Source organism: Piliocolobus tephrosceles, chromosome 3, assembly GCF_002776525.5.
Source record: "Piliocolobus tephrosceles isolate RC106 chromosome 3, ASM277652v3, whole genome shotgun sequence".
Taxonomy (NCBI): domain Eukaryota; kingdom Metazoa; phylum Chordata; class Mammalia; order Primates; family Cercopithecidae; genus Piliocolobus; species Piliocolobus tephrosceles.
The window spans coordinates 47,316,665-47,334,312 of record NC_045436.1 but is presented as its reverse complement, the minus strand read 5'-3'; the positions used below and the strand labels follow the sequence as shown (position 1 = coordinate 47,334,312).

Below are 17,648 nucleotides of genomic sequence, written 5' to 3'. Positions count from 1 at the left end.
AGGAAGGAAGGAAGGAAGGAAGGAAGGAAGGAAGGAAGGAAGGAAGGAAGGAAGGAAGGAAGGAAGGAAGGAAAAGAGAGAGAGAACAACGAACGAACGAAAGGAAAAGGAGGAAAGGAGGAAGAAAGGAAGAAAGGAAGGAAGGAAGGAGGGAGGCAAGGAAGGAAGGAAGGGTAAGGAAAGGAAGGAAGGAAAGAAAAGAAAGAAAGGAAAGGAAAGGCAAGGAAGGGCATGGCAAGGCAAGGCAAGGCAAGAAAATACAACTCCGTTCTGAAGGAGATACCCATATATTGTTAATGATAAACCCAATTAATTGACTTAAAGTTCAAAGAGCTAGTTTAGACACAAAGTCGTCAAAGCTGGAAAAATCTGAGACTAAATTATTAGGTGAGAAACATTAGGCAAAAAATAGAAGATTTGTAGAAACAAGCTCTGATGATAAGTCCATTAGTGATGAAGTAGAGTGAATCAAGACAAAGAAGGAAGTTTGTGAGTTCTATTAGCAAAGCATGCAGAAATTAGGGTGACTTTCCAGCCAGGGGCAGAGAGGGACTCATAGAGATCCTCCTGAATAAAAGTGTTTATGTCACCTCTAAACAGTTTATGTCAGAGATGCCTTCTAAAACATCCCGTTACAGAAGCACACTCCCCTCCCACATACACGCTCCACTATTCTCTATTCCTGTTTTATTTTTCTCTATCAACACTTATGACCACGTAACATATTATATATATTATATATTTGTTTATTTTGCACCTCTCCAAAAAATAATCGAGAATTGAAGCTCTACAAAGAGTTTTCTTTTGTTTGCTGATAACCCTCCACTGCACAGCACACAGTAGGTAACTGGTAAATATTTACTGACAATGAATGAATGAACAAATGGCATAGACACCAGCCTTTAAGTAAGTGATTCTATTAGATACAGGAGAAAAGCTACTTTTGCAGCTATTTATAAACTAATGTAATTCGCTGAAATGTGGAAAATCGAAACAATTTTGTAGTATGCAGATCGTATACTGCTGTAGTGAATTTTATTTTAGCATTTTGTATTTTAAAGAGATGTTGATCTCACTTTCTCTTTCACTGATAATCATAGCTTTTAAATTAAATTCCCACTTATTATTCACACTCAAAGAAAACTTTTAAGCAATCATAAATTTTTTGGCACTCCAAAGTTGCAAAGTATTTTCTATTTGCCTTTTAAGATTTTGGAGGTATGGATGGTTTTAGAATTAATAAAGCTGGCTACACATGTCATGAGATTATTGCAGTCTTTTTAGCAATAAAAGTAGCAAACATCCCACAGTGGAATGTAGCAGCTAGAGACAGGTGGAATTGCTATTTTCAGACATAAACTATGGACTCACCATAAGGCACAGCTGCAAGTAAAATTTATGACCACAAGCCATTGAACGTTTCTCCCGTTCACCAGACCAGGAGCTCCTGTGGAAGCAGAACCTTGGCTTGTCCATCTCCTAGCTGAGCCCAGTGTCTGGAACAGAGGGCTGCACTGTGAGTGCATACAGTGTGCCAAGGACAATGCCCATGAGTCAGGTTTATCCATTACAACTGTCAGCCACTTGCTTGATCCCAAAGGATAATGAAAGTGCTCACAAATAATAAAATCTGTTAAAAATCAGTCTGGATAATGATGGCATCATACCGTTACATTTTGTAAACTTGTCAAACAAGAGGAGGTATTATTTGGGTACCAATGCTATACTTTTTTTAATCCTAAAAATAACTATATATCAGGACTGCATATTGTATAAACTACATTAATAAAATCAAAAAAATGTGAAGACAATTGTTTTATACTGCAACAACAAACAATGTGATTGCCTATACATTTACTTTTGATATGGTTTTTTATTTGTTTTATTCACCTCAGTATAACTAAAACTAGGACTCTCCCACCCCCAAAGTTAGAAAATAAATCTTTAATCTATGTGAACACTTACTGAACATATTGTAAAAGAATGAATGAGAAAAGACTCTTCTCTATAGCACATGATGCTAATGTGAAAGAATAATTTAATATAAAGCTATTGTATCTTTGCTATCACTGTCATAATTATATAATTTAAGATAATTTATTTAATTTTTTAATATTTTAAGTATAATTCAAGGGACTTTTTTTCTGAATCTCCTTTGGTGCTGTTTCTATCCAGGAGAAATAAAGACAAAAAAGGGAAAGCTTCACTAGAGTTGGAGCTCAGAAGTCTGAAGTGTGGCTCTAAAATCAGTTATTCTGTTCAAAAATGAAAATCTGGACAATTACATTATTTCTTGCAGCCCCCAGGCTCACCATCTACTACTAAGCATTGTCACTTCTTCTTTCCCTGTCTTCTCCCTTATGAAGTCTGGGGCCTTGAACAAGTTGCTCCACTACTCTAGACCTTAGTTGCTGAAAAAAAAAAAAAATGCATATGATAAATTATCTTTCTCATAGTTATTGCTATGAGAAAATTAAAGTAATCCAGGCAAAGAAAACATCTAACTAGGAAAATAAAACATCTCCCATAAATATTTGCATAGTGATTAAGATCATATAACTAGAAGTCAGATGCCTTAAAAGCATCTAATGCACAGCTTAAATACTTTTGGGAAAAGGCAAAGTATTTTTTGAGAAGTCTATCAGAAATGCCTGCACTACAAAAAGAAAAAATATATCTTTAAAAATAAATATTAGATTTGGGGGAAATATAACTTAGAATACATTTTAGAAAAAAGATGAAAAAAGATACAAAAGCCAAAAGGTACTATATAGTTATGAGTATTATTGTTGAGAAAATGTTACCTATGATCCCTTATAGCTGTAAGTTGTATTAGATTGCACAGAATATTTAAAGAGCCTTAAGGATTGTTAAGGCCCTGCTAGTCTGTAGATGAAGGAACTGGGGCCTCTAAGAGTAAACTGGCTTACACATGTCACCGAACTAGTTAATCTGTAGAAGCCAAGTTAGAACCTGGGTTTCTTGCTTCTCTCTCCAGCACTCTTTCATCCCTACCACGCTGCGCCTCATTTCTAGGACAGGTGGCAGCTCCCTTTCCTTCTGACAGACTCTCTGCTTGCACAACATGCAGCTCTAACCTTTCTTGCCTGCTCATGACAATGCAACACTCAGTTATTCTGATGCAAGAACCCCAAAGCAGATGATCATTACATTGTTTGCTGCATGATTTCAATCCCTCTCACCTGGCTGGAGAGTACTATCAAACAGGATGAAAAAAAGTGGGGCATCTGTCAGAATCCCTGGCCTCTCTCTACAGGGAGTGTCCACACGAATTCTGTATCCCACCAGCCCCTGGAGCCACTCCGAGCAAGTCACAGATATCCAGACTGCTCAGTAGGATTTGACATCTCCATGCAGCAGGTCCTCTGTGGCTCCCCAGTCACCTTTAAGGGGGTCAGAGAAGGTACACCACCACACATGTGGCCACAGATGTCCAAACCTCCATCATTCATGTTCTTCTCACAAAGCCTATATTCAAAGCACAGGTTTTTTTCTTTTTTTCTTTTTGTTTTTATTGCAATTTGCATGAACCTCATCAAATTTATTCAATTAATCTCCAGAGCTGTGCTATACAATGAGTAGCCACTAGCTTTAGCAGGTAAAATGTGGCTACTCCAAGTTGAGATGTACACTCAGTATAAAACACACACTGAATTTAGAATGCTTAGTATGAAAAAGGAATACAAATATATAAGTATTGATTACACTGTGGAATAATATTTTGCATATATTGGGTTAAATAAAATATATTAAAATTAATTCAGCCTGTTTCTTCTTACTTTTTAAAAACACAGCTGCTAGAAAATTTAAAATTACATATGCGGCATGCATTTTTGTGACATACATTATATCCATTGAACACTGCTGGTTTAGAGGTCAAATGAATATATCAATAATATTTTGACCTATTCTCATAAAACAACATACAGGAACTATGGTATAAGTTTTCAAAGGTCTTTGAAAAGTTGAAGGTTGTATCATAAGACTGATACACAACATCTCTTACATATAACCTATAGACAGGTCTTTTCATAGCCCAGGTACTTTTTTTTTTTCTGTAAACCATAACAGATATGGTTACATTATTTCCTACCCCACAGGAAGAGAAAAAGACTAAATGAACTATTAACATTGAAAAATACATCAGAAAGAAAAAATAGTTGGGAAGAAATCTATTAAAAGTTGATGAATAGCCCAAAGGAAACATTAAAAAGCACTTTAAGGTAAAGTCACTTATCATAGAATTTTATCTTTACTTGTGAATATACCTCAAAAGGTCTAAGAGCACATATTAATATTTGCTTGACTAAGTCATCAAGAAAATATTTGGGTGCATCCAGTAAATTCTGTTTGAGAATGAAAAGAAACACACCTAACATATTTGAAAGATTACAATAAAAAAACTAAGCTCTTTAAAAAAAATTAGAGTACTTGAAGAGTAGAATCCTTGTATGTTGTAATGACAGAGCCATTACTGGCTCTGTGTCCTTGGCCAAGAGCTTAAACTCTCAGACCTGTTTTGGAGTGTCCAAGGAAATATTTTGAGGATTCGCTGATAGGATGTATATTAACAAGTAGTACTTCATAGGTGGTCAACATATGTTAACTTCTCTCTCCAAAATAACATGTAATCTGAGGGTGTTAAAAGTCAAGGCATGCTGACTTGTTCTTTTTTAGACTTACTCTTACTGTGCTTGATATTTAGTTCTTAAGTCATACTTGCCATTTTGAGTTCTGATGGGTCATAAAAGTTGTTAGATTTTTTACTGTATTATTACAGTCATTTCTAGAATCCCTTACCCATTTATTTCTGGTGGTTCTAACAATACATAAAATGGTTGGCAAAATAAAATCATCGTATGCTTTTTGATTTATTCAAAACATAGATCATAGATTTGCTAGCTTCCAAGCACAAAGCCAGGAATATTAGAAATAGAGACTTTGCTATCATGGAGTATATCTAGCAGGAGTGTGGTGACATGACTAATTGCCTACCTGACATGCTTTCTGCCCATTCTTCGTTACTAATAGCACCTCAATTTTGTTTAAATGAGAAGTGTACCCAGATTCTCTTCTAGTTAAGGACTTAGGTCTTCCCAATACTTTGTAAGTGACAGTATACTAAATGAAATTTCCCAGGAAGTTACTGTATTCCAGGGTTGAAGGAATAGGCCAGCTGAGCTTTTTCCCTTTATTCTTCACTCAACCCAGAATGTGCTACCTGGGGTACCATGGCCAGTCTGTGTAGTTCTCTAAGAAAGAAGGACCAGGAAGATGGATAGAGTCTGGCTGCTTCAAGTCACTTTTGAGTAGCTGAAGCCCTGGACAATTTTCCCAAGACTTCTATAACATGAGATAAACAAACCCACTAATTAGTTTTAAGCCACAGTTTGTCACATTACTTGCCTTAGGGTACATTCCTAATTGCAAAAATAGGCATGTCACAGGATACCAATTGAGATTTCTCTTTTAGTCCAGGAATTATAGCTGAGTTTTGTCAAAGATGAAGACACAATGTAATAAATGTACCCCATTGTATGTTCAGAGAATCTTCAGTGTTTGAGGCCAGTAATCTTATTAACATGCTTGATGAGGAGCCAGTGTAGAGATGCTGGTCTGTAAGTAGCCATAATACACCCAGTTAATATAAAACTAGGGGTAGAAGAGAGGAGAGTTCAGCATTTAGGAAGGTGTCTGATTTTGGAGATGTGGCTAGTTGCTCTCTTAATCATCCCCCAGGAAAATATCTTTATCCCCAAAGCTGAAGCCAAGAGGGTCTGGTACCAAAAATCACTTATAAAGCCTAGAGGTGTCTAAATCATGTTTACCTCCACTGGGGACTGATTGTCTCTTTTGAGAATCATTGAATATGATCCAGTGTCTGATGCTGCTGGGGCTTGTAGAAAGGATCAGCAGAGAGATGGCTGAGTTGAAACAGGAAACACACAATGGAACAGCCTGCATTTCTTCCATGTTGGATGGCAAGTACATGTGAGTTTCATGTATTTGGATAGCACAGAAAGTAGCTGACCTGGTGCCAGGTACTTGAATGGTAGATCTCACAACAAGAGGGTATGGAGTGGGGGTGGGCAGTGGAGGAAGTTGGCCCAGAGCCAGGTCCCCCATGGTAGGTAATTATGCTATGAGGAGAACCTGACAAGGTCCCCAGAAATATCTATACCTTTACCAATCAGAGAGCCAGCAAATCAGTATCTGTCACATAGAGGACTCTAACAGCAGCCACTGCCTAAGAAGCATCAAGCCTAGCAGTAAGGAAACTTCACCCTCACCAGGAGCAAGCCCAGAAGAAACCTCTGTCTCCCTACTCCTTCCTCTTTGCTGCCACAACTGAGGAATCAAAAGAAGAAAGTGAAAGGCCATGTGCCTAGCATTCTCCTTCAAAAAAAACTTGAAGGAGAAAATAATCATGCAGACATCAGTTGGGAAGGGGCGATGGTGGTGGTGGTAGCGTTTCAAACTAAAGATGGAAATGGTGGGAAGAGGTAGAAGAAAATAAAATCAGATAAGAGACTCAAGGTTTAAAATAATTAAGATGGATTCCCAAGAACCTGAGTGAGAGAAAAAGTTCAGAGAAATCTACACGATTGGGCCAAAATATCATTAAAGTTTCAAGCAAGGGGAATTCAACACAAGAGCAGTGGTGGAGTGGGGTCAGGGCAGGCAGTGATCACAGAAGAAAATAATTAAACCAGCTAAGCTTCCTTGAACCTTGATAAATAAATGGAACACTTTGGTAGAACAATGTATTACCCACATTAACAGTTTTAAAAGTCTCACATTTTATGAAGCAGTGCCATGGGTGTGATGAGAGCGTGCATTTAGGACGGAGGGTCCTATTGGAAGCAGGGCCCCAGGGTGGTAGTAGTGGAAACATGTGAGCTGGCCCGGAGCTGTGGAAGGGAGCCCTCTCCCCATGGGGTGCAGCAGTCTAGGCTGACAGAAGGCCATCTGCCTGTGTCTGTGGAGGCCTGAGGCTGGGGAGAACTTTCTGGACGCACTGGAGGAACTAAATGAAGGTTTGTGTAGTCAGCACAGAGATTGGTGGTGGAAGTGAGTGGCACAAGAGGTTGAAGGGACAGGCAGAAAAACTGCAAGGATTCCCCCAAGTCAAAGCAGTTACTCAATCAGTTCCCAGGAAGAGATGAAAGGCTTGTGTTACGCATGAGAAAGCAAGACATCGTCCTTTTCCCTCTGCTTCTTCACTAACAGCTGCAGAGATAACTGACATTATGCTCAGTCGAGTCAAACTTTGGTGCACATTTTTGGAGTCCTTCCTTGGCAGTTTATGGCTGTGTTCAATGAGAAAATGAATGGTACCTAGTACAGTGTCCTATACACTGACTGGAAGAAGGTTGTCAAGTGCCTGTAGAATTTCAGGGTATTTCAAATAGCTCTTCCAGTTGACTCAGCCACAGGGCTTCTTAGACCTAATTTACTTCTGGTCTTTTTCCTCCTCTCTGAACACACAGATCTCAAGGATTCAGCCTGTGGGGCTGAATCTTTTAGGAGCTGCCACCACCTACTCTAGCCTTGTCTAAGCAGAAAGCACCCAGTACCTTCTTGTCCTTCTAAATTCTCAATACTGGAGAAGCAGTAGTTCAGTGCAGCAAGAAAACCTCAGCAGGATTTTCCAACATTAGACTGAACAGTGGTGGCTGCCTCTCTTTTGACCTTCATTACAGTGTTTAAGTGGCAGGAAACAAAATGTCACAATCCTATGGCTGGTTCTCTTCCTTCTTCCTGAAGCAGTAGAGATCACATCTGTAATTCCCCTCGCCTCCTATTGGTCCAGGAATCTTGGCTCTGAACCACAGTTCAGCTACCTGCAGGGCAAAGTCTAGGCTCATCTTTAGCCAGCTGAACTAAATATGAATTCACTTGAGGATGATTTTCAGGAAACAAAAAAATGAATTCCATGCAATTCAGTAAATATGTGACAGTGCATCCTCAAAAAGCCACACCCTCTTAACGTAATTCAATTTTCTTTGTCAGCTACCAAGCAGGAGGTCAGAGAAAATCCAAATGATTAATTTAGAAGCGACGTATGTGCCTTTTGGGAACATAAGAAACACTTACCCCAACTTCTGGCGGGGGATCCTTATGTTCTGGTAAGACACTGGTTCGAACCTGTGGAAAAAAACATTTTCTGTAAGACTTTGGGGTAGAAACTAGTGCAGAAGCCTCACACAGGTGCAGGGTTTCAATTTCCTTCATCTCGCATCAATTCAGACTCTGTGGTTAATCATTAATGAATTAACCTGTGTGCAACACCCATGGCAGTGCAGTGAAGCTGTGTTGTTACAGTTCCTGAACTTCCAGATTTTTCTAAGTCGACAGAGCTGCCTGGATCCTCACTCCATCTCTTTATCTAATACAGAGATATCTGGGATTTAGACAGATCTCTTTAATCTCCTAAAAAGGCAATCTTCATTCAACATTCAAGGGAAAAGAAAGAGCTGGTATAGAGAAAGCAATTCCATGCATGCGCAATGAATGTTCCCAACATAAAGAAATGATGTTTGAAATTATGGATATGCTGATTACCATGATCTGATTACAATACATCATATGTATTGCAATGTCATTATGTACCTCGTAAGTACATATAATTATGTGTCAATTTTTTTAATTAAAAAATTATTCTCTGAATGAGTGCCCACACTCATGCTTCTTATAGGATATCTTTCCCACTTGAGAATTCTGGGCCAAACTAACAGATACCATCATCTGAATTTACTGGAAAGGTAATTCTCAATTGTGGGAGGGGGAATAATGTAAAAGAACCAGTTATCTGGGTAAGCTTTCCAAAAAGGTGTTCTAGTTGAAACACTAACTCCTTATATAATCAAGAGACATGTATCTTGAACTGAGTGGTGATTTTCAATCCTGGCTGTACATTAGAATCACCTGGGAACCCTTTCAAACTCTTGGTGCTCCTCCATGCCCCCAGATATTCTGCTTCCAATGTACTAACTCTATGGTTCTCTTAAAAAATCACATTTCAAATAAAAAAAAATCATGATTACCTTTCTTGCTTCAGAAAAAGATAGTGAGCGTAAGAAAAGGCAAGAAACTTATATCTAGTATGTCTTAATTTGAAATAAAGATGAGTTAAACAAGTTAAATGAATATAAAGCAATATATAAGCACATCCTGTTTACTTGGAGAGAAAGGGGATTGGAGGGGAAGAATCAGGGAGCAACAGCCTAAAACACTTAAAGGATCAACATTTTAGGGGATCATTCTAACAAAATCCTTTTAATCATACTTCTCTTCAAATCCCTTAAGTCTTGTCATACCTGACCATACCAGGTCAATCCTCCCAGATTGAAGGGATGCTTCTAATACCTCTAATAAGTTAAAAGACTTGAATCAGCTCCTCGCGGCCTGCTAATCTTGAACACAGTTGCCAACTCCTTGAAAAAAGCCACAAGCTATAATAAAATGTGCATTTGAACTTCTAGCTTAATACTTTTTGTTTCTTTATAACAGATCCAGCACTGTCGCTTGCACAATTTGTCAGTCATTATAACTCAAAATTGTTCACCCAAGCACAAAATAAATGACATGAGAGACCTCAATGGAGTAAACACAATTTGTAGAACACAACTCTGCAACTCAGGACTGTGTGACAGAGCACTTGCTGGCTAAGAGCATTAGCAGTTTGGTAGCTGCATTAACATCTTTTGGCCTAGATTACCATTCAGTCTCATTATCTGAAAGTCATCAACTGGCCTCAAAGGACGAGGAAACTATATACAAATAGTGGTGGTGGACAATGTAGTGTGTGTATGGATTATATATAGTATGTATAAATATGGTTTCTCCCTCTATCTCTGTGTGTATATGAATAGTTTATTATACTGCATATATATGTATATAGTATAAAGTGCTATATAATGAATATTCACATGTACCATATAATGCACATATGTGTACATATATACATTATTTTTTAAAAAAAATTGACAGCCAAATAACATTTTCCAAAGATATACACTTGAATTTACAAATAAAGTGAAAAAGTCAGAAATTGGTAAGAGGGTCAACATACATAGAGTTGTATAAAGTATTTGATTTGGGTTATAAATATTAATATAAAAGTGTTTTAATGTTGGACAAAGGTAGAAAAATCCTGACAATTCCTGCAACATGGTAAACTCCCGCATTTTAATAATTTTATATGTAGAACACGTATTTCTTATAATTATCAATAAACTACAGAAGGAAAAGAAGATTCCTTTTCTTCTTTTACATATATATATTTTTAATATTCTTTATCCTATTACTGATGTTATGGTACATAGGTTATATCAGTGATGCTTTTCTTATATATTCCTCCATTGCAGTGAACACAAGCTAGGTAGCAAGCACTGGATTTGCTAGTGAATAATGCCCCAGTATTTCTTGTTGAGATTTCAGAGGCCAGTGAGTGAGACACATATGTGAATAATTTAGCACAATGCAATAAGTGCTATAATAGAAATATGGATGAATGATTGTTTTTTGTTAATAATTGCCTTATTTATTGTAGTTCACTTTTATCATGAATTATTCTCTAATTATTTTATATTTGTCCATTATTTACAAATATAAATACATTTTCTGATGGCAGAGAACATGATTTATAATAATGGTGATGATTAATAAGAAAAATAGCTGGGCATAGTAGCTCACGCCTGTAATCCCAGTACTTTGGGAGACTGAGGATGGCGGATCACAAGGTCAAGAGGTGGAGACCATCCTGGCCAACATGATGAAACCCCATCTCTACCAAAAATACAAAAATTAGCTGGGCATGGTGGTGCACGCCTGTATTCCCAGCTACTTGGGAGGCTGGGGCAGGAGAATCGCTTCAACCCGGGAGGTGGAGATTGCAGTAAGCCGAGATCATGCCACTGCACTCCAACCTGGCCACAGAGCGACACTCTGTCACAAAAAAAAAAAAAAAAAAAAGAAATGAAATGAAAAAGAGAAAAGAAAAATAATACAGGAATATGACTTTTCATCTTTTACTTCAGTACATGCTAGAAGCCTCATTAAAGCTATTAAATTCTTTCAGAAAAAAAAAAAAAGAAATATGGGCATTGTCCTGTGGGCATTTACAATGAAGTATAACTTATTGAATATAAGTATTCTGTTGATGCTATTGGGGCCCTGCAGGAAATGGCAGGAGTTATATACGTTTGGGGAATTGGTTGGGGCCATTTACTGGAGAGGGCTGTCTCCCATGTTATAGAAGTGGAGTTTTATTCTATTGCATTATTCCAGGCAATAGGAAATCAGGGAAGGCATTGAACAGTGGAGTGGCATGATCAGAGCCCTCAACACATCCCAACTCTTCCCAAGTCACTTTGGGAAAATGATTGAACCTCTTCATGCCAGCTGCCTTTCAGCCTTTTTATCAGTTTTTTAACATGGGGTTAATAGACCCTACAGGTTGTTGTATTCTATCGTTTTCAGCACTGCAAACAGTACCTGACCCAGAGAGAGAAGAACAAAGTGTGTGAGAAAGAAATGGAGGGGGGAAGAGAGAAAATGAAGAGGAAAGAGGCAAGGACAGAAAGAAGAAGAGGAAGGCAGAGGAAGGAAGGGAGGAGGACCATGAGACAGGGAGGAAGGGAGAGAAGGAGGAACATGTCACTAAAAAATACTAAGGCCTGAACAGATATAGATGAGACCTCTTGGTGAGAAAAGGATGAAGCAAAGGCTGTCACTGTAGCATTTGGAATATTCTGGTTCACTGACAATGTCATGCCTCCTGAGAATTGCAAGCCTTCCTTTGGAATTCATTTTCCCTTTTTTGGTCTTGTCAGCAGTTCTTCTCTCTATTTTTCTTCACTATTCCCCCTCCCTGTCCCTTCCTGGAACATAAGAATGTCTTCCTGACTACAAATTTAAAACATTCTTACAGCTTCCTTTTGTCTAGACTTTTATGATGTCAAATAAAGCAAGGCAGACCAATTAATGGTAGTGATCATGTAGAAAATCATGTTTCCTATTCCATCTTGAATATTTTTTAAGGTTCATCTAAAACAAATTTCCTTCTCTATCAACCCCAGAAGTTCAAAATTAAACTAACTAAATTTATCTTAAAAACAAAACAAAACCAGGCAGCATACAGTGGGTTATTCTCACTCTTTCATGGAATTCCTATAGACTACTTCACAAGTCTTAATTGTTCCCAACAAGACGCTGCTTCAGCTACCAATACAGCAGCTGAACACAGGACTTTAGTGCTCAAATTTATGCAAGACATACTCCTCAGACTAGTCAACCTTGTTACAATGAGCATGGGCATTGCTGTCCTGAGGGTGGGAGGAGAGTGAGGACTGCTCCATTTTTTGTAGGTGAGTAGCTGAAAATCAGGCAGTGGGGCTGCCTGAAATGCTAGGAGTCTGTTGGAGATCCAGACCCAGAGAAGGAAAAGCCCATGCTGTCCTGAGTCTGCACACTAGACTGGCAGCACCTGGACCTCATGCAAGTACATCTGCTCATTGGTAGGTGAGGGAGAAGCATCATCCCCCTAGACAGTCTCAGCTGGTAGGCAGAGGGAAAGATATTGGTTATAGCGGAGGGACACCTCTCAGCAGGGATAGAGCCCAGATCCTCTTCCTAGAAAACTGTCACACCTGGAAATGTCTCTGATAATGAATGTGTCTCATTTCTTTAAGAAAAAAAAAAAAAAGTGTTACTCTAATTCTCTATGTATCTCAAATTAGAATATATCATCACATTTACTTGTCCTACTTGAAAGGAGACACATAAGTGTCTTTAATCAAACATTAAAATTTGACTACAACAGAAAGGTTTTGCTCTGCTTCACAGTATGAATTTTCCAGAAGGAAACTGCTGCTTAACCAGGATTCCATATGCTAGAAACCCTGCTCCCAGGAGCAGCCATGTGGCTAGTTCTCACCAATGAAATGTACATGCAAGTGATGTTTGCTGTAACCAAGCTGGATTTTGCAAAAGTGAATATATACACTGTCTCATTCTTCTTCCAATGGCCATACATAGAAGAGTCCAGTCTTTATGTGGTGGCTGAGCTGCACCTGAATCCCCAAATTACCACATGAAAGAAAGCCATCTGCCAGCCATCACTACTGGTAGTAGACTGTTAAATAATTGTGTTAATTTTCTACTCATGTGCAACAAATTACTACAAACTTAGCTGCTTAAAACAACATCCATTTATTTGTTCACAGCTTTGTAGGTTAGAAGTCCAGGCATGATATGGCTGGATTCTCCACTCAAGTCTCACTTGGCTGAAATCAAGGTGTCAGCTGGCTGTGTCCCCATTTAGAGGCTTCACTGGAGAAAGATGTGCTTCAAAGCTCCCTCAGGCTTCTCAGAATTTAGTTTCTTGCAACTCTTGAACTGTGGTCCTTATTTTCTTGATGGCTGTTCACAGGAGGCTGCTCTAAACTCCTGGGTTCACACACCAGCAGCCCTTGCCAAGCTCCCTCCTCCATTAAATTCAGCAACAGAGGATCTCCTTGGCATCAAATCTTCTCTAACTTCTGTTTTTAGGAAGAACTCACTCTCTTTTAAAGGATTACCTGATTAGGTCAGGCTCTTCTCGGATGATCTCTCTTTCAACCGGGCTATATAATATGACCTAATCATGAGATTAAGTGCTATTATATCACAGCATTGAGGATTATGCAGGGATGTACATCATGGAGTGCTAATTTTGGGAACAATCTTAGAATTCTGCCTACCACAACAATCAAGAAATAAACTTCCATTGTGCTAAGACACTAAAATTTGGATATTTACATTTACTTTGACAGAATAATTTAGACCCTCTGTTCTTTTTAATTTTACTAGGTTCTGGAAGAACATGTGGTGTTTGGTTACATGGATAATTTATTTAGTGATGATTTCTGAGATTTTAGTGCACCCATCACCTGAGCAGTGTACACTGTGCCCAATGTGTAGCCTTTAATCCCTTACCCCACTCCCACCATTCCCCAAGTCCCCAAAATCTACTGTATCATTCTTATGCCTTTGTGTTTTCATAGCTTAGCTCCGATTTATAAGTGAGAAATATTATGTTTGGTTTTCCATTCCTGAGTTACTTCATTTAGAATAATGGTCTGTACCTCCATCTACGTTGCTGTGAATGCCATTATTTGATTCCTTTTTATGGTTGACCACATTTTCTTTATCTACTCACTGGTTGATGGGCATATGGGCTGGCTCTATATTTTTACAATTATGAATTGTGCTGCTATAAACATGCATGTACAAGTGTCTTTTTCATGTGACTCCTTTTTCTCTGGGTAGATACCCAGTAGTGGGATTGCTGGATCAAATGGTAGATCTACCTTTAGTTCATTAAGGAATCTCTGCACTGTTTTACATAGTGGTTGTACTAGTTTACATTCCCACCAGCAGTGTAAAAATGTTCTTTTTTCACCACATTCACACCAACATCTATTTTTTTTTTTTATTTTTTAATTGTGGCCATTTCTGAAGGAGTAAGGTGATATCGCATTATAGTTTTGATTTGCATTTTCCTTATAATGAGTGACATTGAGCATTTTTTCATAGGCTTGTTAGCCATTTATATTTCTCTTGAGAATTATTTATGTCCTTAGCCCACTTTTTGATAGAGTTATTTGTTTTTCTCTTGCTGACTTGAGTTCCTTGTAAATTCTGAATATTATCCCTTTGTCAGTTGCATAGTTTGCAAAGATTTCCTCCCACACTGTGAGTTGTCTGTTTACTCTGCTGATTATTTCTTTTGCTGTGAAGAAGCTCTTTAGTTTAATTAAATGCCATTTATTTATCTTTGTTTTTGTCGCATTTGCTTTTGTGTTCTTGGTTATGAATTCTTTGCCTAAGTCAATGTCTAGAAGGGTTTTTCTAATGTTAACTTCTAGAATGTTTATGATTCCAGGTCTTAGATTTAAGTCTTTGATCCATCTTGAGTCAATTTGTGTATGAGGCCAGACACGAGGATCCAGTTTCATTCTTTTACGTGTGACTTGCCAATTGTGCCAGCACCATTGGTTGAATAGAGTGTCCTTTACCTTCTTTATGTTTCCCTACCTTTGCTTGCTTTGTTGATGATTAGTTGGCTGTAAGTATTTGACTTTATTTCTGGGTTCTGTATTCTGTTCCATTGGTCTATGTGCCTATTTTTATACCAGTGCCATGCTGTTTTCTTGGCTACAGCCTTAAAGTATAGTTTGAAGTTGGGTAATGTAATGCCTCCAGATTTGTTCTAATGAAATTTTGGATTTATTTAGTGTGTGGTTATGAGAAAATAAAGCAAAATAGCTAACATTAAAACTTCATTTACTATTTTAAGGCCAGCAAACATGTATCAAGCACATATTATGATTCAATCACTATTATAAGCACTGACAATCTCAGAGAGTAAGAGATTAAGAAGACAAGGTATATTTTGCTGATATGCAATAACAATGACATGGTAAGAGTCAGACATCTAATAATAATTGCTAAGAACCTTCAGTTTTCTAAAATCTATCAGCTAGTCTTTGATAACAGTTTTCCAGTTGTTTAATTTCAATCTTGCATGGAGAAAATGATGCATGTACAAATCTAAATGATTTAGGCCATAGAATCTTAGAGATGGAAGGAATGTCTCAGTTAACCTAAAAAAAAAAAAAAAAATCTATGCAATATGAAAATTATATCTGAAATATTCCTGGGAAGTAAACTTAACATTTCTTCTTCAACATTTGGAATTTCTAGCTTACTATATCTCACAAATCGGTATCGTAAAGGTAGTGTTACAAACTCGCATGCCCACAGGCTCCAGGTAGGTTAAATTAATGAAAGGAGTGGGCTGGGTGTTTGAGACAATAGGAATTGGAGAGGACTCTGGCAAAATGGAATCACATTTCTGGTCTTTAAGGAGTGACAATTACCCAGCTTCAAAGGATTGAAAAAATTCTAAGAAATATTCCTTCAAGTATTAACAATGGGTAAATATTAATTCTTTTGAAAGTGGGCTATTATCACCATTTGCTGATTTTTACCAGAAACATGCTTTGTAAGTAAGGTGAGTGGGCCAAAGCAAGCCCACTACCATTTTAGTAAACATATTTTTAAAATGTGCTACCCTAAAACTGTTATTATGAATCTTGATAACACAGTAGAATCACCTGTAACACGTTTTTGGTTTTTGTGTTTGTTTTAAATGCCAATTCACAGGTCACACCCCAGAATAATTTAATCAGAATGTTCAAGGGAAGGACCCCAAGCATCAGTATTTTTAAGGCTAATACTCTACTTGATTCTAATGTGCAGTCAAGTTAAAGTAAAGAACTATTACTATAAAATAAATTAGATTACTTTTTGATAAGAATGAGCCTCACAAACTAGCTCTAAGTCCTACAAGGAGTCTTAAAACATATTGTGCCATGTTCAAGCCATCAAATATGGTTCCCTTTGAAAAGGACACAAAAAAAAGTTAACAGATTCTCAGAGCTGGAACATTTTTAGGAAAGGTTCCTCAAACGTTAGTGTGCATACTCATCACCTGCTGGTCAACAGTTGGTCAGAAGGATGATCTCCAGACCATTCTCTAGAAGTCTGTTAGAAACGCAGTATCTCAGACTTGCCCCAGACACATGAATCATAGTGTTCATTTTGGTAAGATTCCCAATTCATTCATATGTACATTAATGTTTGAGAAGCTCTGGTTTGGAAGAATGCTTATGAATGAAATGGGTCATAATGAGAACAGTAGGTCTTCCTTGCACCTAAACATGCCTGAAATAGAAATGAGGTTTATTATTCCGGTTATGAAGATCTTTTTTTTAATATCAAGCAATTGTAAAAACTCCAGATGATACCTTGCAGCAGACAGGTGCCCCCTTTTTATGTGAGGCAAATGGCAGGTGAGGTAAAGGGTAGGGACTCACTCTTCAATCAAGTCAGAGATTGATCTGGGACAGACCTGGGCTGGAATTGTTTATAAAATTCAGGGTCATTGGCTGAATTGTGTTTCTCCAATATTCATATATTGAAGCCCTTACTTCCAAGTAGCTCAGAATGTAATTATTTGAGATAGGGCCTTTACAGAAGTGATTAATTTAAAATGAGCCCCATAGGATAGGGTGCTAATCCAATGTAACTGGTGTCTTTGTAAGAAGAAGAGGAGATACCAGAAAAGCTCATGCCCAGAGGAAAGACCATGCAAAGAGGCAGCAAGAGGGCTGCTGTCTGCAAGTCAAGGAGAGAGGCTTTGAAGAAGTCAACCTTGCCAGCACCTTGATCTTAGATTTGCAGACTCCAGACCTGTGAGAAAAGAAATTTTTGTTGCTTAAGCTCCCCAGTCTATGGGTAGACTGGGTATTTCTTATGGGTAGCCCCAGCCAACTAAGACTCTGAGTCTACCTGTGTTATCTGGTATGGCCCTCTGTGATTTTCAACCAACAGCCTGACTGGTCTTTGCTTCTCAGCCCTGAAAAAGTGGAGATTGTAAGACATTCCACTGTACTTCTTTAACATTACACTCGACACAGCCTCAGAATCTGACAAAAGTCTTTAGAGGGAGACCAGCCATGAGTCTGAATCTCCTTTGGACTCCAAATGTATCATTCCAACTATGCATGAAAATCCGA

The 17,648-nt window shown here is 38.0% G+C and overlaps 1 protein-coding gene across 6 annotated transcripts in view; it reads right to left on the bottom strand.

Annotated features, from left to right (window-relative positions):
• Positions 1-17,648, bottom strand: part of INPP4B (inositol polyphosphate-4-phosphatase type II B) — an 840,917-nt gene that overhangs the window by 273,359 nt on the left and 549,910 nt on the right. For all 6 annotated transcript variants that reach the window (XM_023225976.3, XM_023225978.3, XM_023225977.3 and 3 more), the window contains one exon: positions 8,119-8,169. In XM_023225976.3, coding sequence (XP_023081744.1) covers positions 8,119-8,169 — 51 coding nt within the window. The remainder of the gene's footprint in view (positions 1-8,118; positions 8,170-17,648) is intronic.